Raw genomic sequence first — 23390 nt, 5'->3', positions numbered from 1 at the left:
GACCTTTAAAATTATATAATTTTATTTGGTTGTCCTATTTGATAGTTATAAGGTTTTTATGTATTTATTTTTATTTTTTAATATAGGTTTGGGCTTGGGAGCGCATTATACCGATGCAGCCAACAAGAAACAATGGTAGGAGTTGGTAGCCAGTCACATAACTTTGGTTGGACTATGCAGAGCTGTGATATTCCTGGACCGAGTAGTGCTCCAGATACAACTGAATTAGATGGCGGGAGTATAGTTCGATATCACCCTACTCAAGTAGAGTCATTTACAGAAAGGTAAATATAACGATGTTTTATGAAAACTTTCTCATTTACGTTCTATTCAATGTCTTTGTGCGTTTAACCATCACAAGAATACAACATATTATTTAGTTCTCATGTACTATTTTATAATATAACTTTCAGGATAACTATGTAAATTATTATACTGCAAATTCTAACTAACCTCTTTCATTGTTCATCCATGGAAAATAAAAAAATACAACATGTTATTTTGTTCTCATGTACTATTTTTATAATATAACTTTATTTTTATTTTTCATTTTGTAATTGGCATGTTATTTTGATTATTTTTTATTTTTTAATTTGTCCTTGGGGTTAATATAATCTTTTTAAATTTTAATTTTATTTATTTATGTAGGTGTAACGATTTTGAAGAAAACCCCGTGTTGACTCAGCTCACACAAATTGTGAGCAATAACGACGTAGCTAATGATCACTCCGATAAGTCAGATAGTGATATCCCATTAGATCACATAGAAACAGACGATGATCACTCATCTGATGGTGATGGTCATTCTTATGAAGACATTACTACTCCGAGTGATGGTAACGTTTGTTGACACCCAATTTTGTCCCTCCTTTATTTAATTTACGCGGGTTTCTAAATTTATTGACGAGCTAAATACTTTATTTTTCACAATATTTTATTGCTACTACTATCAATATCGCTACTTTTATTTTTAACATTACAAGTATTACTTTACTACAAATTTTAGATGATTCGTCATCATTTCATTTTTTTCGGGTTTGGACTCGTTAAATTAATTACAAGACAACACTTTGCAAAATATTTATTTTTACAAATTAAGTATTTATTGTCTTTACATAATATATATTATATACCAGTTATTAAATTAGAATCCCAGAATAATAGCGGAGGAAGGATCAACAATTTTCAGCCAAATTTATAGCCCAAAATACCAATATTATTTCCCTACAAATAAACAACCCACATTTTAATACCCAACCCACATTATATCAACCCATTTCAAATAAAATCAGCTCACTAACGACCAGCCCATTCGTTTCTACCCGGTCCAGCCCAAATGAATTTTCGACCCGACCCAACTCTATTTTTTAACAAAAATGAAACCCTAGGTTTCATTTTCTTCTTCATCCGCCTCCTCCTCACTCTCTCTCTCTCTACCCTCACCCGCCTCTCTCCTCTCCTCACGTTCCACCCACTTCATCCCTGCCATCTCACGTTCCCTTGTCCCCCACGCCTCTGCCATCCTCTCTGTCTCTTCCACTACGCTGTCCCCCCACGCCTGTTTCCCCTTTTCGTCTCTCTCCCACGCTCTTCTTTCTCTTCCCTTAAAACCCTAATCAACACTATAAATAATCCGAATTTGGGAGGAGATAAAGGGGATTTTTGGGTGACAAAACAAAAAACAACACTGTTGATAGCAACCCTTACTTTCTACTTTCTAGCATTTTCATTCAATTCGCCCGAAAAGGAATACAAAACTTTAGTTCATAAAAAATCCACGATGCTTTCGTTAGAACTCGTTTGGTTTAAGATTCGGGTCTATTCATAACGAGAGTGTAGATTCGACGACTTCGACGCCTCAGTTCATTGCGCACAAAACAGGTGAACCTCGATACATTTATCACTTCTAGTCTTTAATTTCTGCTTTTAGTTAAATTTTAGTTGATTCTGCTATTTAGTAGTTATGTAGTTTTCTGTGTCGTTGTATTGCTTTGATGTTTGGGTGCTGTTAGGATAGATATTAATTGCTAAATGAATTTGAAAGTTATACTGAAATTCGGATGCTCAGACTGAATTTTCAGGACTTAGAACTTATTTAAAGTCGGATATACATAGGATATACAGTTCGGTTAACAAGTAAGAAGAAGATATACATTCAATATACATATGATATACACACTAAGGTATGTATATCCTAGGAATATTGTGTATGTGGTTAGAACATATCGACGCTGAATCATCTCTATAATTGTCTATCAATCTGTAGATTTAAGTTTTCTGTCTTGGTTAATGTTGATATGAAAACAGTAGCAGTGATGTGGTTACTGTTAGTTTCAAGTGGAGTGTGTAATGTAACCGAATCTAGTTTGGCTTAGTTCATTAGTTCGCTGTCAAACATGTTTCAGCTTAGGCTAGGATAGTTATAATTCAACTGCTCTTGAGGGATGATTAATGCATTGCTAGCTTGTCGATCATAGGAGTTTAATACACATGCATTTTGGGCTGTTTGAAGATCACGTATGCCTAAATACTTCCTTCGAAAGCTTAAATCTGATTATTGAATGAATGCCTTCAAACATGGCTGCATTATCAGCATATTAACTTTAGCATTGTCATATCTTTCATTTATTTGAGGTGTTGTTCCTAAGTATTCCTTGAATTTGACCATTAGTTCCTTAAAACTATGAGTCTTCTGATATTTGCCTGCCTAAGTATCCCTATTTGGCTTATTCTGTGTTGAGATTGGTTATGGCTGTGAAAACTGACAGTTGTTTATTGCATAAATAGGAAATATCATGTATACATTATGATGTATACACGAGAGTATACCTGATATATATATGAGTTGTTTTATCCTAGGAACCAAGGAAGTAGTTGCTTTTTTTTAGTTTGAATGAGAGGTTTGTTGAAGTATTGCTTATTTGACAGAACATTAATATATGTCTTCTCAAAGTTTTGTTTTTGGTTAAGCTCTGATCATTACCTCAGCTAGTCTTAAGATTTCATATTGCCAAAAAATAGTTTCAAGTCCAAAAGTTCAACCTGTGTATCTTCAGCATTATATTAGCCTTTGGAACCAGAATTTGATCTAGTTGGTTCAGGATGATCAGGTGACTGTTTTAGGTATCAGCAGTCTAAAACATCCTGCAAGATGTATATGGATGTCTGACAGTACTAATATGTTCATATGTGACTCAAATCTGTGAAGTATACCTCTGTGTTTGACTCTATTTCCCTGCTGGAGGAATATGTTTTGTGGTTCTTCATTTGATGAATAAGATCTATGCTATATGTGTGTGAGTATTAAACTGAACTGTTTTCAGTTTCTGTACGCAAAAGATAAAACTGGTTCCGGAAAAGACAAAAGAATAAGTATAAATCCAGTGTTGTCTAAGAGAGAATGAAAAGGCGTCTTAACTTGAACTTCGCAAGATCTCCTCTTTCAACTCTCTAAAATCTGTATGAGTTGTATTTGCCTATCCTTCACCATTTTTTAAAAAAAATTGGTTCTGCCCCTCTATGTCCTGCGCTTTCTTCAAGTGTATTTGGGTTGCATGAATTCTGTTTCCATGATATAGATCAAGTTTACTACTACTTGTGTTAAGGATGATAAAGCCATATGCATAGTGTCACTTAGATCCTAGGTGATTGGAAAGTTTCCGCATCTAACATTTTAGATTGAAGTATTATTGAATATATACATCTACGCATACAAGCTTATTTCCATATAGATGATTTCGGGTTCTGTTTTTGTTAACTTCTACCTATGGGATGATCCAACTTGGCTTTGGTCTTAAGTGGTGTTTAGAATTTTAGGCAGAATCTGATCCCTATACTTTTGACATGCTACGCCTAGTTAATACTGGATTTCCAGATTTTGATGTTTAGAATTAACAAGTCTTTGGTTTCTGATTACTTCCGGCGTTTCTGGTTTTGTTATGAGACGGTTGAACCAAGTTGTGATATTTAAAACCATGAAACATTTTGCTATTATCCATGAGAGCTCCATACACTTCTTAATACTAATCCTTCTTATTTAGGCTCACATTGAGCAACTGTCTTTATGCCTGCTGTTGACATGCATATTTGGAAGTTTAATATTATATGTGTTTTGCCTTATTTAACAATTATGTACGTTTCTAATCTTTATTATATATATATATATATATATATATATATATTTTTACATGTACATATCGGAGAAAAAATAGAGTCCTAATTCGGGACTCATCGTCTCCCGCATTTGGTGTTAGGCCAAAAGCCCAACGGAATCCTCTTCTCGAGTTAGCCTATCAGTTCTGTCCGCAGCAGCAATAAAAAATCTGGGCCAAAGCCCAATAGGCAACAATAGCAGTACATCAACAGTCCTCAATGGGCTGAACTCATTTAAATCATTTCATTCCTATCTTTTTTTATTTTACTTTGTGGATTTAATTTGTACCGTATGACTAACACTTTACTTGTTTTATTTGCTTAGATTAGGTGAACCTTAGTGGAATTAGTGGGTTTGATTTTAGCAAAATGGGTAGGAGGAAACAATAATTAATTCCTTAGTTTCATTTTCTTCTTTCATAATAAATTATTTATAGTACCTATAATATTTGTCTACATTAAAGCCACTGATTTTCAAGGGCAAAGCCATAAACACATATTTTGAATTAAGATCCTGTTTTTCATTCTTACTGTATTAGAAATTTCAAAACATCACTAACACGCATATATAAACTTAAGTATATTCTATAAACATTCTCTTAAGCTTTATCCAATTGTACGTATTTTTTCTTAGCCAAATAATGCTAAATAAAAGTAATAAAAAGAGAAAGAAAATTCATGCCCTTCTCATCATATTTAAAAAATAAGTCTAGGCTTTTCTACATCGCAATATTTATACAATATAATTTTTATTTAAAGTTCATGTTTGTTGAATCTCCTCTACAAGCATTATTTTAAACATTACTATTATACTTTCGTTTAAAACCTTGACGACATTTATAAGTCGTGTTTACAAAATAACATTAGAAATACTCTTTTATACAAATAATTATTTTTACACAAGTTTTATTTTAAATAGCATTCTCACATGGTTATCTACAACTTTAGTCATATTTACAAAGCTATTTCCTTTTCTATAATACTATATTTACACTTAGCCTAATTAATTATAAGTCCGGTCGGTCAACCATTGTTAATGGGTCTTAAAGGATGCCTAATACCTTCCCTTTAAACTAATTGAACCCTTACCTAGAATCTTAAGTTTCGCAGACCTTAAACACAATCAACTTTAGATAACTACTTTAATAAACTTTAGGTGTCCTAATTCACCATAAATAATTAGGTGGCGACTCCTTAACAACAAACAAAAATAGGAATCTCCAATATGTCGTACTTCTACTTTAACCTCCGGGTCAAAATAGGGTATGACAACGTTAGCTGCCATTCTAATGCGATTCCATATTTGGACAACACAGAAGAAGGCCCGGATGATTTTGCCTTCATGAGAGATGACGGTCCAATTCGATCTGCACTTTGGGATTGTAATAAACCTGAATTTATCAGATCAGGTTAGTATGGTGACAATGAATATTCTTTTTATTTGTTGGACCATTTTTAAGGGGTTGATAATTTTTCTTGTACTATGCAATTAGGTATGTTATTTCAGAACAAGCAGGAAATGAAAGGCGCAGTGAGACTATATTGTCTCAAAAGAAAGAGTTCATTTGTGATCAGTCCAAAGGTAAATTTTGGAGGGTTATTTGCAAGCGTCATATGTTGGGGTGTGAGTGGATGATCCGTTTTAGAGAAATTTCAAGTGGTATGTGGAAGGCAGTCAAAGCGGATCTCCACCACAGTTGTCTGACGGATGATTACAGAAAGGATCATTCCAATTTGAACAGTCACCTAATTGCTACTACGTTGATACCATATATTATGGTCGATCCATACATCAGTATTAAGTCAGTTCAGCAAAAAATAAAAGGATTGCATTTGTTTACTCCTAGTTATAGAAAAGCACAAAAAGGGCGTAAGAAAGCTATTGAAATGGTATTTGGTGATTTTGAAACCTCTTTCAAGACATTGCCCCGATACATGGCTGCCTTAAAATATTTCAATCCGGGGACCGTTGTTGAGTGGGAGCACCAATCAACTACAATGCAAGGTGAACACATCTTCAAGTTTTTGTTCTGGGCTTATAAACCAAGCATCGATGGATTCAAAAGTTGCAGGCCTGTCATCTCAATAGACGGTACTCATCTGTACGGTAAGTATGAGATGAAACTGCTAATTGCTGTTGGAATTGATGCAAACAATAACATTTTTCCACTTGCATATGCTATTGTTGCACGTGAGAGCTTTGAGTCCTGGACGTGGTTCCTTGTGTTGTTGTGGAGACATATTGTTCGTGAGAGACAAGGAATTGGACTTATTTCTGACCGTCATCAAGGAATCTTGCAATGTGTCCAAACACATGATTGGTTACAACCACCATCCACACACCATAGGTTTTGCGTTCGGCATTTGAAAAGCAACTTCAATAAAAAGTTCCTCAGTAGTGACCTTGAGAAGCTAATGTGGTTGGCGGCTACAGAGCACCAGAAGAAGAAGTATAAAATGAGGATGGAACAAATCAAAACAATGTCATCTCCAGCGTATTTGTGGTTAAAAGCTCTTCCTGAGGAAAAATGGACATTGCATAAGGACAACGGTCATAGGTGGGGGGCTATGACAACGAATGTCTCCGAATCTTACAACGGTTTATTAAAGAAAGCCCGTGGATTACCAGTTACTGCCATGGTCCGTTATACGTTTAAAAATCTTGTTGATCGGTTTGTTGAGAGAAGCACCCTTGCTGATTTGTTGATTGCGGATAAAAAGTTTTGGTCGCGCGCTATTGAAAAGAAGTTTGATGAATACTGGGAGAGGTCCCTAAAGCATACTGACATGCAGCAATACAATGCAACTGAAGGGGTCTTTGAGATTCTAACATTTGTACACGAAGGTAAGGGCGGAAATATACATAAAGTCTCTGCCGAAGGGAAAAAATGTTCGTGTGGAAAGTGGAGAAACTACCATAAGCCATGTTCACATGCAATTAAATTTTGTGATATTCGCGGAATTCAACCAAAGACCTATGTTAGCAAGTACTACAGTTGCAGGTTTTATAAGCAAACGTACAGTGGAAATTTTTCACCGTTGGGTGATGAGGCATATTGGCCACCTTCTCCCTTCAGTTTAATTGCAAACACTGAATACGAGCGAACTTCAGGAGCGCGGAGTACAACTAGAAGGAGGAATGAAATGGATATAGCTCCTGCTCGCATGGCTAGAAAGTGTAGTACGTGCAAGCAAACAGGTCATAACAAGAATCGCTACCCCGATAGAAATCAGTAGTTGTTGTTGCTTGTTGGTTTTTATGTTTTTTCTTAACTTGTACAATTGTTGTTTCTTTATGTACTCTTTCAAGAATATATAACATGTCTTGTGCAGTTTAATAGTTAGTATGTAATTTAACATTTACCATTCAGTTAATGTGTGACGTTTATTTAACTTATATTTAATTTTTTATTTCTGTTCGCATATATAACACATTTAATTATTTGCATGTGTTAAAATATTTATTTGAGTTAATCATGCTTTAAAAATCAATAAATATTTTTTATTAAAAACATAACCGAATATGATTTAAATCTAGACAACGTCTTATAGAGTGAGTATTTGGAAAACGGAAAAAAAATTTGGAAAATTTATTTACAAGTATAACGTGGACTGATCCACGTTATACAATATAAATTGTATAACGTGGATCAGTCCACGTTATACAAGTTATAATTGTATAACGTGGACTGATCCACGTTATACAATTTATATTGTATAACGTGGATCAGTCCACGTTATACTTGTAAATAATTTTTTTTTTTCGTTTGTCTGACAATTTAAAAAAAAAAAAATTGGGGTATATCGTGGATCAGCCCACGATATACCCCTTTTGGTATAATAAATTTTAAACGTTCCCTTTTGGTAAAAACCGTGTATTTTTATACCCTTTAGGCTCCGGACTCTCTACTAGAGCCTGTTTGGATAGGCTTATGCCTATAAGCTGCAAACAGCTTATAAGCTAAAAAAAAATAAGTTGGGGTAGTCTAACTTATTTTTTTTTGGCTTATAAGCTGTTTTCAGCTTATAAGCTGCTTTAGATAAGCTAAGTCAAATGGGCTCAATTATTTTTAGCTTATTTTAAGCACAAAATGACTCTAAGTTGGCCAGTCAAACACTCAAAAAAACTGAAAACAGCTTATAAGCAACTTATAAGCCAATCCAAACGGGCTCTACTAATTCTACTTTTTGTCGGTCGCTATTTGTAGTTTTCTTTTAAATAACATGAATGTATAAAAGTTCTTTATTGGCATGTATAGAAGTTAAAATTCATGAAGCAATAAATGGTAAGCAATCTTGCAGTGCTTCCCATGCTTTATATTTCACTTTTTGTGGGTCGATATTATGATTATCTTTAAATAATCTGATTGTACAAAAGTGCTTTACATGGTCGTAGAAGTCAAACACAAGCAATAAACGGTAAGGAATCTTGTAATCCTTCCCATGCTTTGTTGTTTCTTAAACCCAAAAAAACGTAGTTAACAATCAAACCTAGGGTGATTAACCCATAATTGATTTTGCAAACGCAAGCAAACTATAGTTTGTAGTCTAAACAAAAGACGTTAATTTTGAGTCATCAATCTACAGTATGTTTTTTCGTAACGTTCTAATTTTAAGGTTAGGATATATAACATAAAACCTTCTATATTTGGATAGAGGGAAACATTAACGATAGTTCAAGCACAAAATTAGTTTATCACATTCCTATAAGAGAAATATTAGCTATGTACACAAATTACATGCAAAGCGAAAAGGGATTTCTTGACATTAAATTGTTGTAATGGCCATTGTCGAACGCATTATATGATCACATTTTTAGTTGAAATTTGAACAATATTGATCAAAACCAAGAAAACAACTTATCAAATTGCCTTGAAGTGGTTTTGACCGATTACTGTGCAAATCGTCTCAAACTTATTGGCCTAAAAAACAGAAGATGGAGCAGGCAAGACTCGGTAGTAAAGGATGCCTCACGTATACCTCACACGCCGGGGGGTGGGGGGGGTGAGGGATTCACTTTTGCCTACGAAGCTCAATTCTCATGTGCACGATGTTACTCTCTTATTCTAGCCCATTTACTAGCACAATAAAGGGCTTCTCAATATAAAAATGAAGGAAAGACTTTCCACCACCAATGAGGGACATTTGCATTTCATAGAGGACAAAAAAGATAAGTAAGAGAATGAACTCACAAGGAAACTTTGACTTTGGATTACCAATCAAGACTTACTAAACAAGGAATACATAATTCCCACACACATATGTAAATGTAGAAATGACACCAGGTAGCCGCTTTAAATATTCCTGTTTAAAATAAAAACAGTTTTGGTAAACTTCAGACCACATATTGTTGTTGTTGTTGTTGTTGTTGTTGTTGCTTCTTCATCAAACCTACGGGCCTAACTTCAACGGTCTGAAGTTAGGCTCTACGGCGGTCTCAATTCGAACTACATTCAGACTTGCGATCTTAACTTCACATTCAACGATCTTAAGTTGATTCTGAGATTGTTAAACTTTAAAAGCTATATCAATTTCGGCTATTCTTTAAATAAGGATGCTAAAAATGCTTAGTTATGCACTTCCCCACCGCAGGCAGAAACTCCTCAAAGGCCCAAAACAAGCCGTGGATCATAGAGAAGCCTTAATTAGATTCATCAGGCACGATGCTTATTCCTTTGGAGGAGCCTATTGTTGTGAGCAAAAGAGGCGATGTGCTGCAAATTTTTGCACGGATTGTCCTTCATACAGACTAGTCTTTAATTTTGCCCTTATATATATATTAGTGGTTTTTTATTTTTTCTCATGCTGCTTATTTAATGAAAATATCTAGATATGCTTGGATTGGCATAAGTTCTGTAACATTTTTATCTTCGGAAACTGAACTCTTGTCTCGCTCGGCACAAGTTCTGTAGGAATTAAGTTATGCGGCATAAGTTATGTAGTATTTTCAGATTATGTTAAGTGTTGAAATTTTACCTTTTCCAGCATAACTTGTGTGGATGTGATGATACATATGTCGAAGATAGATACTAACTATGCTGAGTGAAATCTAAACTTATATATTTTTTCATATTATGTTGAATGTTGAAAGTATTGTCTTATCTGGAATAACTTGTGAGATGTTATGATATAGATGCCAAAGCTAAACGCTTACCATACCGATCGAGATTTAATTTATGTCACACTAAAAATGTTGAAGGCCAAAAATTCAAGACCATAAATTTGAGGTACAAATATTAAAGACCACCTCAAAATAGCATCATTTGTGCGAATACCCGCAATATGCTGAAACATTTGTTGCTTTCACCAAGTTGAGCCCAAAGCCCTTATTGGGCTTCTTTCTGACACAGAGTTAACTCATAACATTTTTTTGTGCGGACGGTCCTTTTTTGGGTTTAATTTTTGGCCTTCGCCTAATACCCGAGATTCTGGGTTCAAACTCCAGCTCAGTAAGAAAAAAAAAGGAATTTCGCAAGGCAGAATTTTGCCCAAAACTCTACTACCTTAAGTTAGAGTTTGAAACTCTGCCTGAAGCATGCAAAACTCTAACTTCATGCAAAACTCTGTCTTGCTATTTTTATTTTTATTTTAAATTTTTGACTGAACGGGGGTTCGAACCTGAAATCAGGGAGTGCGAACCCGAGATCAAAGGGTTCTAACGAAGGGCAAAAATTAAAGACCACCAATTTAATGGATAAATTTTAAAGATCACCCTAAAATAAGGACATTCCTACTAATTGCCCAACTCGCAACCTTTTGACAAAGATGCTTGGTTGGAACCCTTAATCATTAATCACAGATTTCTAAGTTCTAATTTTAGGAATGAATGATGTTTGTAAAAAATTCACGATATCCTATTTGGTCATTGCTATTTAATTTGTACTAAAAGTATGAGTTAAAAAGTGATTCCAAAATCAGGTATCCGTGCACTTCGATCAGAATCTTTTGATAGAGCAAAAATAAAAGTGAAAATTTACAGGGCTAGAAAGAAATTTCCAACTTCTTATGAATAAAAGATGAAAATGTACGAGTCACAAAATGAGGTAGCTTAAAATAAGGGAACAATTTTTCTAACAAAAAAAAATCATTTTAAAATAAATTTCCTCCTACTAACACATTGTCATTAACTATTATCCGCACTATGTCTTACACCACTTAGACATTTCACTTAAAAACCTTACAAGTCCTCAAAACTTTAGCTAGAATCAACATTCCACAAATTTCTATTTTTCATTATTTAATGTTTACTTGATGAAATTCTGTTAGAATTCATGCATATCTTAATAGATGGAAAAGACACCAAGAATAAGGCAATCACATCGAGATGAAGAGATCAAATAGAATAACATATGTTGGAGACTATTGCAACAAAGTATTTTGGAATTTGAGCATCTCTCTTAACGGTCATAAGGGACTAATATTGAATTTGCAATTTTTTTATTTATTTTTTCATTGGAGACCATTTCCTCTTTTGTGGATTTTTCTGGGGAACAGGAACTAGCAACATTAGGTTTCTCATATAAAATATGTATGAAGTGATTTGCATGATAGTGCAGGGTGATTAATCCTTGAAGAAAAAAAACGATAATGTATTATTTTGTGAAATGACAAAAATAAATTTTAAAAGGATAACGTAGCGAAAACAATTAAATTGACCAGACCAATGAAAAATCATCTTGCAAATTGAATGCTTAAATATAACTTATGAAGGACCCCAGGTTACTGTTCTTTAGTTTTATATATAAAAGTTCTGTGCCACAAGTTTTGTTTCACTAAAATTCCTCTTTTAATCTCTTTTTTGATAATGCAATCACCACAATAGTTTTGGCGTTTTCCCCCACAAACTTTTGGCTCATAATGGCATAAAAGTAGTAATGATTCGTTTGGTAGTTGGTTAGAAGCTCTACTTTATTCATATATTAATGTACTTATCGTGCAGTCATAAATAATTTTAATATAATTAAATCTTTACTAATTATATTTCTATTTCATATTTCTCTTAATTTAAATAAAATTCTTTAACAGAAAAAAGAAAAGTGAGAAATATCGAATTTTAAATAAAAAAGTGAGAATTGTTGAATTTTAAATATAAAATAGGAGAGAAAGAGTGCTACAAATCTATTGTAACAATCAAAAATGTCACATTTGAAACAAATTACAACGATGCTTTTTCCATAGTAAAAAATGCATGTTTGCCTTTTTTCACCATCAAGTAAAGTTTTACATAAATTTATTTTAGAGATAACCGCCTCATTTATGAAAAACTACTGTTATATTTTGAGAAATTTGCTCCTTAACTATTCCGTCAATGTAACTCTCTTTTACTCCTTATCTCTTTAGATAATAATAATAATAATAATAATAATAATAATAATAATAACGTATCAATAGTATCTTTTCTTTATATTTATTCTTCGTATTCTATTTCCACTTAGCAAGGAACCATTACTATAATGATGAATCTCAATAGATAAGCTAGAACATGATTAAACCTATAATAGGAACATAAGGAAAAGATAAATATTGTGTAGTCTTTTGCCATTAGCTGTAGACTTGCGGTTGTCTTGTGAATTGTCGTCTTTCTTCTCATAATTTTTCTTTACGGCTGTCCCTAAAATGGCCATCTTTCGTTGTTATTTTATATTCATCTCGTGAGAAGAATAGTTGTTACCTGCATTATTGGACCATCAAATATTAGTCCAAAGGATTACGGGTTCTTATTCTTAATATCCAAAATAAATATGTAATATATAATGAAATGAAGAAGAGAAAACAAAACTCTATAATTCTCCTCACATGTGTATCTTACATAGATGAAATATTAAGAAAAAATAAAAATCATGTAACTTACATAGATGAAATATTAAGAAAAAATAAAAATCATTCTCTAGCATGCATAAAAAGCACTTTTACTCATGAAGAATCAAACAAAAATCAGAGAAAAAGTATAAAAAAAAAAAAAAAAAAAAAAGCAAGGAGAAAGAAGTATTAAATCAAAATTGAAATTTCTAAGATGAAAAATATGAATAATTTTAGAGATTACTTTCTTAGGAGTCGCATTATACTAATTCTTCTCTTTTGGTCGGGTTGTTATACTAATTCACCTTATTCTCATCTCGTCGCCCTATATTATTCATTTCAATTTAATTTTTTCAGCATTCATCATCCTATTTTATCTTTAAACGCTCCTTCATATATTAATTTGACCAAACATTTCAAAGACTTCAAAATATGGTCTTTGAAAACTCCTATATGTGTGTAGGTCGTTTATTAGCTATTAACAATTAACCAATTCACTAACCATCCTTCATAATTTTAAAAAGGAACATATTTGAGAAGAAAACATACTTGTTGAAGAAATTCAAAATAGGTATTTGCACATTGAGAGCATTCACAAATATTAGAATATGGCAATTGAGTTATCTTAGGAAAGAAATGGTTGTAAATTTAATAATGAAGAATTTTGGGCTTATTTTTCATTGGTTCTGAAAGGACATAACTCTTGGACTTGTAACGTAGTTGAAATGAAGAAAATGGAAAAAATAAAATTAATTCCTGATCAATGAGACTTGCCATATATAGATGGATGGATTGATTTTTTTTATTGTTATAAGTAAATAAAAGTATATTAATCCATGAATCCTAACTAAAAGATCTATCAAGGAAGTGTTATTTTATAACATTAAAAGAAGGAGACATAAATACAAAAGCAAAAAGGGAAATAAAAGGAAATATGAACAAACCACACGCTAGCTAGCCTTGAACCAGCATGGAAGCCATCTGAAACAAAAATATAAAAATTTGAAGAATTATAACACCATATACACACACAAGATAAATAAATTAAGAAAAATAAATAATTGAGACTTAAAGGATTTTTCCTGCATTAATAAAGAATAGTGCAAGAAGAAATATGTCTCTAAATAGATTGGTTAGTGGTAAGTGGTAACTGTCATATTAGTGTCTTAGTACTCAAATAGAGAAAGAGTTGATAATCTAATTTACCATGACCAGAAAAAAGATTAACAAAAATGAAAGCATATGTTTTGGTGAGTGTTGCAATGAAACTGAAAAAGAATCATGAAGTTTAATAGAAAAGATTTTCCCTGCATTAATAAGATTAGTGCAAGAAGAAATATGTCTCTAAATAGATTGGTGAGTGATAAGTGGTAACTGCCATATTAGTCTCAGAGTACTAATTTTAGAGAAAATAGTTGATAATTTAATTTAACATGATCAGAAAGAAGAATAACAAAATGAAAGCATATGTTTTGGTGAGTGTTGCAATGAAAATGAAAAAGAATCATGAAGTTTATGAGAAACAAACCTCCACTGTGGGAAGACGCAGTCCTCTCAAAGGAGAGAAACTCCCGTCAACTAATTCATGTCATACTAATATTTGCCTCAATCTTCTGTTTACTACAATGCCACTTATAATTTGAATAATATGATCATTTTATTTTTTTGAAAAAAAAAAATCTGACGATCTCAATTTATAGGATTACAATATGGAATACCAAATGATGTCATGAACATGGCTATTAATTATTTAGGGGTTATGGCATGAAAAGTTGTGAAGAAAAGATATCATTTGACCCTTGAACTTGGCACGAAAATCCAGTTTGGCAACTAAACTTAACTTGTATTTATTTACCCCCTTTAACAACTTTCATTTCAATTATTTACCACCCTGAAAAAATAATACCACTGTCACAATGGGAGGTGTATTACACTCGCGCCACGTCATTATCATGTCAAAAATTACTAACCCTTCATTTTTGGTTTTTCTTTTATTATTTTTTCTCTTTCTTCTTCTTTCCCCCTTTTCTCTTTCTTCTTCTTTCTCCTCAACACCCCCCCCCCCCGCCCCCCCCCCCCCCCCCCCCCCCGCTGCCGCCGCAGCACCGCCGCCAACACCGCCATGATTGAACATAGCTCAGTTCGTCATCCTCACCACGTCATTGCCATGTCAAAAATTACCAACCCTTCATTTTTTATTTTTCTCTTTCTTCTTCTTTCTCCTCATCCTACCTTAACCACCTATAAGAACAACACCCACATCTTTAACCCACACCCACCACCACCACCACCATCATCACCCCACCAAATTTCATCCCATTCCTTCTCAAATTTGTCCAAATTGGTTATTTTGGTTGTTATTGTTGGCTATTATTATTGTTATTAGCAACTCCATTTCTTCTATAATCATTATTCCATAACTTTATTTTTGAAAGAAAACAAAAATCAAAATCAAGAAACCAAAAAATGGTGAAAATGGTAAGAAAAGAATGATGAGAATATAGAGAGAAAGTGAAATTTGTGAATAAGAAAAAGGAAGAGGAAGGTGGTGGGGGCGGGGCTGTGGCGTGGGGTGGGGGTTGTGAAAAAGACGAAGGTGGTTGGGGAGGGGCTGTGGGGTGGGGTGGGGGCTGTGAAGAAGAAGAAGGTCGTGGGGGGGGGGGGGTGAAGAAGTGGGGGCGGGGTTGTTTGGTGAAGAAGAGGGTCGGGGCTGTGGGGTGGGGTGGAGAGGAGCGGGTGGGGGTGGGGGTGGGGGGTGCATTTTGATTTTATTTTTTAATTTTATATTATTTTATTTTATTTTTTAATTATATAATAATATATAATTATATATATATCAGCGCGCCCACCTTTTATATTTTCCACTCTCTTAATTTTTTTTTACTTTTTTTTTGCCACGTCAGCATTTGGAGTTGTATTTAATTAAGATGAAAATTGTTAAGAGGGTAAATAAATACAAGTTAAGTTTAGTTGTCAAACTGAGTTTTCGTGTCAAGTTCAAGGGTCAAATGATGTCTTTTCTCAAAGTTGTGGGAATAATGGAAATAAAGACCATTAAATTTTTGAAGAATATCAATGAATGGAGGAGTAGTAAGTGACACATTTATTTTTGCACACTACAAAATATTAAAAAAATATTAAAAAATTGTCAAAAAAATGAGAAGAAAGATAATTGTCAGAAGGACCGGATTCGAATATCCCCGTTCTGCAAATCGAACATGGTAAAAAAGTAGGATCCTTGGCCAAAGAGAGGTGCCACGTCATCTTTTTATTGCCTAGCTTTATATTATATATAGATTAAATCCCGCATAAGTAATAGCACCATATCTGGTAGCATTCTTTTCCTATGTATAAAATTTAACATAACTAATACCGTGTTTGATTTACAATTTAGAACCGCATAACTAATTCATGTATAAGTTATGAGGAAATCTATATATTATTTTATGCGGAATAGAAGATGAAATAACTAATAAGGGAATAACTAAACCCTGTATTAAATAAATGCATAGATTCCCTCATAAGTAATCCATATATTATTATAATACCTGCATAACTCTAACCAGCTACCAAACGACCCCTAATAGCATAAAAAATGAAGTGATCTACAAAGGACCAAAACTCCAGAAAAATAAGCATTATTATTACACAACTCCATAATGCAAAAATTTCTCTAAAGGAATGACAAAGCAGTCCTAAAATGCAGTTTAGGCCTCAGCTAAAGTTAGTTATGGCTCTACAATTACCCAAAAAAGGTCACACGGGGTAGTACCTTCTCATCGCTCAAAGAACCAAATGGATAGGTGATAGATATCAAAATTATGCTTTATAAATCGTAGAGCAATTTGCACACTTTACAGTGAACTTATTGAGTAGTTTATATGATGCCACTTGCCAGAGTAACAAAAGGCTCTCTCAAATTAATAAATTTAGCAACGTTAATGAAGGTTTTGTACAGTCAAATTACAAGAGGATCTCCAACAAACTACAATACTACAACTATGACGTTGACCGTACCATGTCTAAAGCATGGTATGCTGCAACAAGAGGGGCTCTTGACCATATGCATAAGCGACATCGCGATATGAGCTACAAGGATGATGTCAACCGGAAGCATGTATACCGCGAGGACCTTGGAAAAACTGAGGATATTCTGTCTCCAAAAGAAATGGAGCAAAACCCTCGAAAGAAAAAACGATTATAATTGCTTAAATAACTATCCCTTTGTCCTCATTATAGTAATGCTGCCTTTTCCTCCTTCTGTCTGAATTGTAGTCTTTCCAACAACAGGCTTACCAGAGAAAGCAGACTTCGGGTATGCAACTGAAGGATCTACACTATTCTGTGCTGTCTTTGATTTTGGGGTCTGTATCCGCTGGTTTATGTCTTTCAGAGTCACATCTCCATGGACACCACACGGTTTAACAAAAGCAAATGGATAGACAACAGAGGAGGCAACCTTTGTAGGAGCCCGCATATATGATTTCCTACCTGGTGGGGGTGAACACAAGTTTAGCTCACATATGAGACACGGCTCAGAGAGTTTTGTATAGTGGAATTTAATACGTGAAGAAATATCATCCAAGACAAATCAAGAAGAAAAAAACCTTTGAAAACAACATTTTTACGAGTCTGTACAGGGCGCTCTTGAACCACATTAGATTCATATTCAGGCGGCGGGGTGTTGCAAATCTCTGCATAGAGAAACAGAAAGATGAGAAAGAAATAGAGATGATAATGAGAACCTCGTGGAACAAATCAGTAAGGAAAATAAGCGAGTGAATTCCAGACAAGACGTATCACTAACCAGTAACATCAAGCTGAATATTAGAGGCCGTGCTGTTTCAAAGAAATATTTTGTCAGATTGAAGTGTTTTCTTTTTACTTTCCAAAAAAATAGAAGTTCTTACGCAAAAGGTTATAACATACATATCCTCAAGGCTCACATGCATCTGAGAATCGTTAAAACAACTGGCAACCCATCCTTCGGATTGCTGATCCAGCCCCTCATTACCAGATGAAGACATGTTCTCTGAAAATAAAAAGAAATCATTATCTGTGAGCTTATACATGCAATTGGTTAGTCTGTTTAAGAGCATAAACGAATAGGAATCGAACCTGAAAATCCCGAAACCCATTGTGACATTTCAGATATGAATTCTTCAACACTAGTGTCGGTCTCCTAAAAAATGGAACACATACAAAGATCAGCTAATCGCTTAAAAGGGTGCATGATTTAAAATGACAAAGTTCCATATCAATTAACTTGTTCAATTTTTATTTTTTTTTAAATCTTATGAAGGACTTTAAATTGGAGGCATCTTAAGTGACAAATCAAACACATTGTAATTAATTTAGCAATCAGCTAATAGCCAACCTGTGAATTTAAAAATGACGCTGATAGTTCCTCATTGCAAAGTGGTGCATCTGATGCTTCTGATTCGAACTGTAGCATTCTGCGCCTTTTCACTTGTGAGGATGACTCATTGTATCTCTGGGTTTCCTTGTCATTGTTTTCTGTAAGTATTAAAGTGAGATATGGAGAATATTACAACTGTAAATAAAGATATACTAACGATGTCAGGAAGTACCCGAAGTCAAGATTTGGATATAAAGACACTTAAAGTATCCTCTGGCCACAAGTAATTTATGTAAAATACCTTCAAGTAAAGCGGCCCAAAACTCCTTACCCTTGTCATCTCTCAATTTCAGTTTTCAACACCATAAAAGTGCGCAAAAATACTCTTCATTATGGAATAAATAGGCCATAGTTTGCTTAACAGTTGAGGCACAAAGTGCTTTATAACTTCCTCCCATGATAGTAATCTTTTTAGCAAATACAACTTACAATCCAAATTCAAATAAAGATTAGTCAAGAAGCCATCACTTTATGCATTCGAAAAAATACATAAAAACAAGTCTAGTTTTGAACAAGCTATATATAGGTGCACGTTCATTCCATAAGCAAAATTGATTCAAGAATATAAGTACGGCCAGTTCATAATCAAATAAGCATATTTCATAAAAAGTGGAAGCAAAATGCTGAATAGAACTACAAAAGAGAAGCTGCAAGTACTTTATCAAAGCGAGGATGCAGTGTCATCTTACCATAGCTGCTAACATGGTGAGTCAACTCTTCACAAGACTTGACTGGAGTACTTTCATCATCAAACATAAAGGAAATGTCTTCACCTTTGCTCAACAAGCAATCAGATATATCTACTAACATTGGCAAACACATTCATCATCAGTAAGTTGGACACATTATCATTCTTTACTGAGCTAAAGACAAAAAAGGGAACTTACCAACATCGGGATCATCTCCGAGACCATAACTGTCACGCCATTTCCACATGTCACTGTAATACAACCAAAAACGGAATCTATTCAGCGCATTTATTTCTAGTAAATAACGTTAACGAAATTAGCCTCGCAACATTGGGAAATCCTCGAGGGATATGCCACATTGTACTCATAATTACCTAAAGAGTTTAATGAGAGCAAAGCAGAACCTAAAATCTATAGGTATCCACAGAAATGCACAAACAAGAGTCACTACGAAATGGCGTTAATGAATTTTAGAAATAAAGCAGTAAACAATTAGCAAAAGTAGCACTATAGCATCAGATCTACAAATTAGTATATCAATCTAAACAAGTAAACCAATTCTAGAAAGACAGTAAAACCAACAACATCACATACACCTATAGAAACTACACAAATAATTGGGCACAGGATCAGCATGGTTTTCTTCACTCAAATGAACTTATAAAATAAATATTAAGGAACCAAAATCAATGACCTATCACTCAAACTACTGAAAAGTATATCCCTAATCCCACAATATAGTAACAAATCAAAAAAAAATTGCAATAACATATGAACCAAAGTAAACAAAACCAAGAAAAGCAAAACCCATCTCTCATTTCACCATTTCACTTCTAAAAAATAAAACCCTACAAACTAGATGAACAAATATCATAATCAAGAATCAAAAAAGGCAAAAACAGTCCAAGAACAAACCAACCCGTTAACAAAACAAGTAAAAGAAATCACCTTTCAGGATTGAAATTCATTTTTTTTTTCTCAGATATATGTATGTAAGTTCAACTGATATACTGAATATTTTTTGTAAAGAAAAAGGGGCTTAGAAAATGGTTTGACTGGTGGAAAATCTAAGAACCCTTTGCCCTCACATATATATATATATCTCTTTATACATATATATACACTTTAGACCATTAAGAATAGCCGTTAAAACAGATCATATATAGTGTAATAAAATAAACTTGTCTTCTTCTTCTTCTCTTTATTAGTAATATTATTATGCGCTAACCATGGAAACTAGCAATAAAAACACACTAGGCAGTTTTGGTAGGACATTAAAAAGCAAAAAAAAAAAAAAAGGGGAAAAGGTCTTTGACTACGTGTAAACAAACCGGATGTTAGTGGGTGGAGTGAGGGGTGTACAGAGGTTACTGGGTCGGGTCGGGTCGGGTCGGGTCAATGGGAATTTATGGGCCTGATAAAGTTTCTTACATTTGTGTCATCGTGTCAACTGGGTCATGTCAGTTTCATAATCAGGAAAATATATATATTATATTTAACTTAAATAAATAATCTTGATTTACTATTTCTTCCGTTCACTTTCACTTTTTCAGAGTCAACATACATGGGTTGTGACCAACACTTTAAAACATATTTTTCATCACATTAAGAAGAATTGCAACATATAGTAGTATATTTTTTGTATAGTTTTCGAACATCTAAATGTTAATTTTAAAATATTGAGTTAATCTAATTTGATTTAGCTTCTAATATTAGTCAAATTGACTGTCCAAATGAGAAACGTGACAAGTAGGGGGGTTCATGATCCGGTTTGGGTCGGTTAGTACTTAAAAGATGACCAAATCATTTAAGTTGGTTTTCCAAATACAAGAATCAAATCAAAGCAATTAAGTTTGTTTTTCCTTGAATCGGTTTATGTCGGTTTTTTCGATTTCTTTGATCTTTTCTGTTTTTATCAGTTTTTAGTATGATTATTATTTTTCTTAACTATATACATAAATTTTATACAGAACAGATGAATACAAGAAGGTTGTATGCTTGAAGGAGGAGAAAAATGACTAAAATTAGGTTTTTTAATTACCCTATTTGGATATTGATATATGCCTACGGTTCATGGGCTATATTTTCCTTTGGTTGGTAATATATATATACACATAATTTTTAAATATTATTCGTATAATCGGTTTGATTCGGGTTTTTTCGGTTATTTTTTACTTAAAATCAAAATCAAATCATATTTTATCGGTTTTTAATATTAAAAATCAAATCAAATCAAACCTAAAAAAAATCAATTTTTTTTTCCGGTTTGATTCGGTTTTCGGTTTGACTCGATTTATCGTTTTCCGTGAACAGTCCTAGTGACAAGTACAACTGAAAAGAGGGAGTATTTCTATTGTATTTGTGTGACTTCTCTTTGGTCAAAGTGGTATTAGATAGTGTGAATCTATGATTTAAAAGTTTAAATTGTTATACGAAATAATTTCATTTATTTATTTAACGAAGGATATAAAAATATTTGATGAAATATACGACGAGATTCAATCGCCTAAACACTACTATTTGTTGTGATACTGCATCAAGCATTGTTACATGTAATCTATTTCATCTAAATATTACTAATTATTAACAAATATAAAAAAATTGTTTAGCTTAGATTTACAGCGCAAAGTATTTATGCATGATGTGACTTTTTTGCTCTTTTTTTCTTTGGTATGTACTCCCTCCGTTCGCTTTTACATTGTCCACTTTTGATTTTGCACGCCCCTTAAGAATTAATAAATGAAGTATGTATTTTACTATAATACCCATATTAATTGGTAAATAGTCTCATTGGACTTGGAGAATGATTTGAAAATGAGAAATTAATGTTAACGGTAAAACAAGAAAAAAAATTATTTTTTCTTGATATGCTAAAAATGACAAGTAAAAATGAAAATCTATTTTTAGAATACGTAAAAGTGAACGGAAGGAGTAGATTGTTAATCTAATTTTAGTAGTTTGTTACGGCTCCTAAAATTGACTTATCTTAATTACATTAATTGAAGACAATAGCTCATTCTACAAGTTTAAGTGATTATCATGATAGCTTCTGCAACTAATTTGTACTAATCATGAGTTAATGAGTGCAATAAAAACGTGCATCTTTTTAACATGAGTGTAGTTATGACATGTTTCCTCAATTACTCAAAAGTTACTTATTTGGAGTGACTGTTTTTCTGGAGAGTAGGCGGGTTATCAATGTTAAGACACTAGTTAATTGTACATGCATTTAAAGCATTCGAATTGAAACTAAAGAAAAATAAACGACATAATTGCAGTAAACACTGGACAATAATATACTCCCTCCGTCCCATATTACTTGGCTACTTTCTCTTTTACACGCCCCTTAAGAAATCATAAATGAAAGATATATTTTACTATCTTATCCCTATTTCTCTCCAATAAATACATTCTGATCAATATTGATTATTTTCAAGAACATTTAATAATGAGAGTAAGATGAGAAATATTTAATTAATTTTATCTTGATTTTGTAAATGAACAAATAATTTGGGACATATATTTTTAGTAATGCGGCCACACCGTATTTAGTGTGTTTGAATTTTGTACATAGCAAAAAAATATTACCTGACACTGTACAAGTTATGTAAAAATTTAATGCATGAATAAATCGCCTTTTAACCGGTAATTAACTGACCCTAAAGAGCCTAATATATTTGTGCGCTGGTAAAGGAACAGTGTAACGACCAACAGGAGCTTGATGCCAAATATAGTACGAAAACGAACATATAAAAGTTTCTCTTACAATTAGTTTTATTTGAAGTATAAATAATTATTATGATAGATCCAATTAATTTTTCAACTTTATCTATTTGAAATGTAAAAATAAAGTCACAAAATACATTAAGAACTTTAAACATTGTAAATATAGATAAACAAAAATAACTGGAGATTGTATATTAATTAAGATACCATTGACTCTGGTATCTAATAAGGTTTACGATCCACCCTTAGTGATATTTATTTTTTTATCTTGTATCTTTTCTATTTCATTTTTGAATTTGAATTTTTACATTAGAATCGGATTCTGTTTGATTATATTTGATTGTATTCACCTGACAAAATCTAAATAGGATTAGAAAGAGAACTTCTTTTTATTATTCGAACATACCAACGAGTTATGAAATCGGATTGATAGCCTCCACCCGTGTTCTAGCTCGTCGGAGAGCTAGATTTGCCTCAATTTTTTTTCTCCTTCCTTCAGCCTTTTTCACATTAGCTTCCGCTAGTTCAAGAGTTTGTTATTCACCATGTACGAGGATCCCCGCTAAACATCTATGGCTGAATGGTTAAAGTGCCCAACTCATAAT

General features: G+C 33.2%; 1 protein-coding gene and 1 long non-coding RNA gene across 3 annotated transcripts; both read right to left on the bottom strand.

The window, feature by feature from the left end:
• Positions 1-12607: 12607 nt before the first annotated feature.
• Positions 12608-14597, bottom strand: LOC132608692 (uncharacterized). The gene is made up of 3 exons (XR_009570481.1): positions 14480-14597; positions 13896-13932; positions 12608-12823 (listed from the first exon to the last, which is right to left on the bottom strand). It is a non-coding gene; the product is annotated as an uncharacterized LOC132608692 (long non-coding RNA).
• Positions 14598-16848: 2251 nt separating this feature from the next.
• On the bottom strand, positions 16849-20331 carry LOC132610592 (protein XRI1). Of its 2 annotated transcripts, none has more exons than XM_060324909.1 (9): positions 20008-20331; positions 19258-19310; positions 19060-19173; positions 18329-18468; positions 18070-18133; positions 17881-17983; positions 17759-17790; positions 17559-17645; positions 16849-17442 (listed from the first exon to the last, which is right to left on the bottom strand). In XM_060324909.1, exons 1-9 carry the CDS (start codon positions 20025-20027, stop codon positions 17168-17170), a joined length of 888 nt encoding a protein of 295 aa, XP_060180892.1. In that variant the 5' UTR covers positions 20028-20331; the 3' UTR covers positions 16849-17167. The 2 variants fall into 2 exon arrangements, with proteins under 2 accessions (XP_060180892.1, XP_060180893.1); XM_060324910.1 differs by having other exon boundaries at positions 19060-19170; positions 20008-20330.
• Positions 20332-23390: the final 3059 nt, after the last annotated feature.

Source organism: Lycium barbarum, chromosome 9 (assembly GCF_019175385.1).
Source record: "Lycium barbarum isolate Lr01 chromosome 9, ASM1917538v2, whole genome shotgun sequence".
Lineage (NCBI taxonomy): Eukaryota > Viridiplantae > Streptophyta > Magnoliopsida > Solanales > Solanaceae > Lycium > Lycium barbarum.
Note: the sequence above shows the minus strand (reverse complement) of the source record. Positions and strands in the feature narration are given on the sequence as shown.

Coding starts and splice junctions, on each gene's coding strand:
- LOC132610592 (XM_060324909.1), bottom strand. CDS start 20,027: ATGAATTTCAATCCTGAAAG. Junction 19,174..19,257: donor CGGAGATGATCCCGATGTTG/GTAAGTTCCCTT, acceptor TGCCAATGTTAG/TAGATATATCTGATTGCTTG. Junction 17,443..17,558: donor TAAAAATGTTGTTTTCAAAG/GTTTTTTTCTTC, acceptor CACCCCCACCAG/GTAGGAAATCATATATGCGG.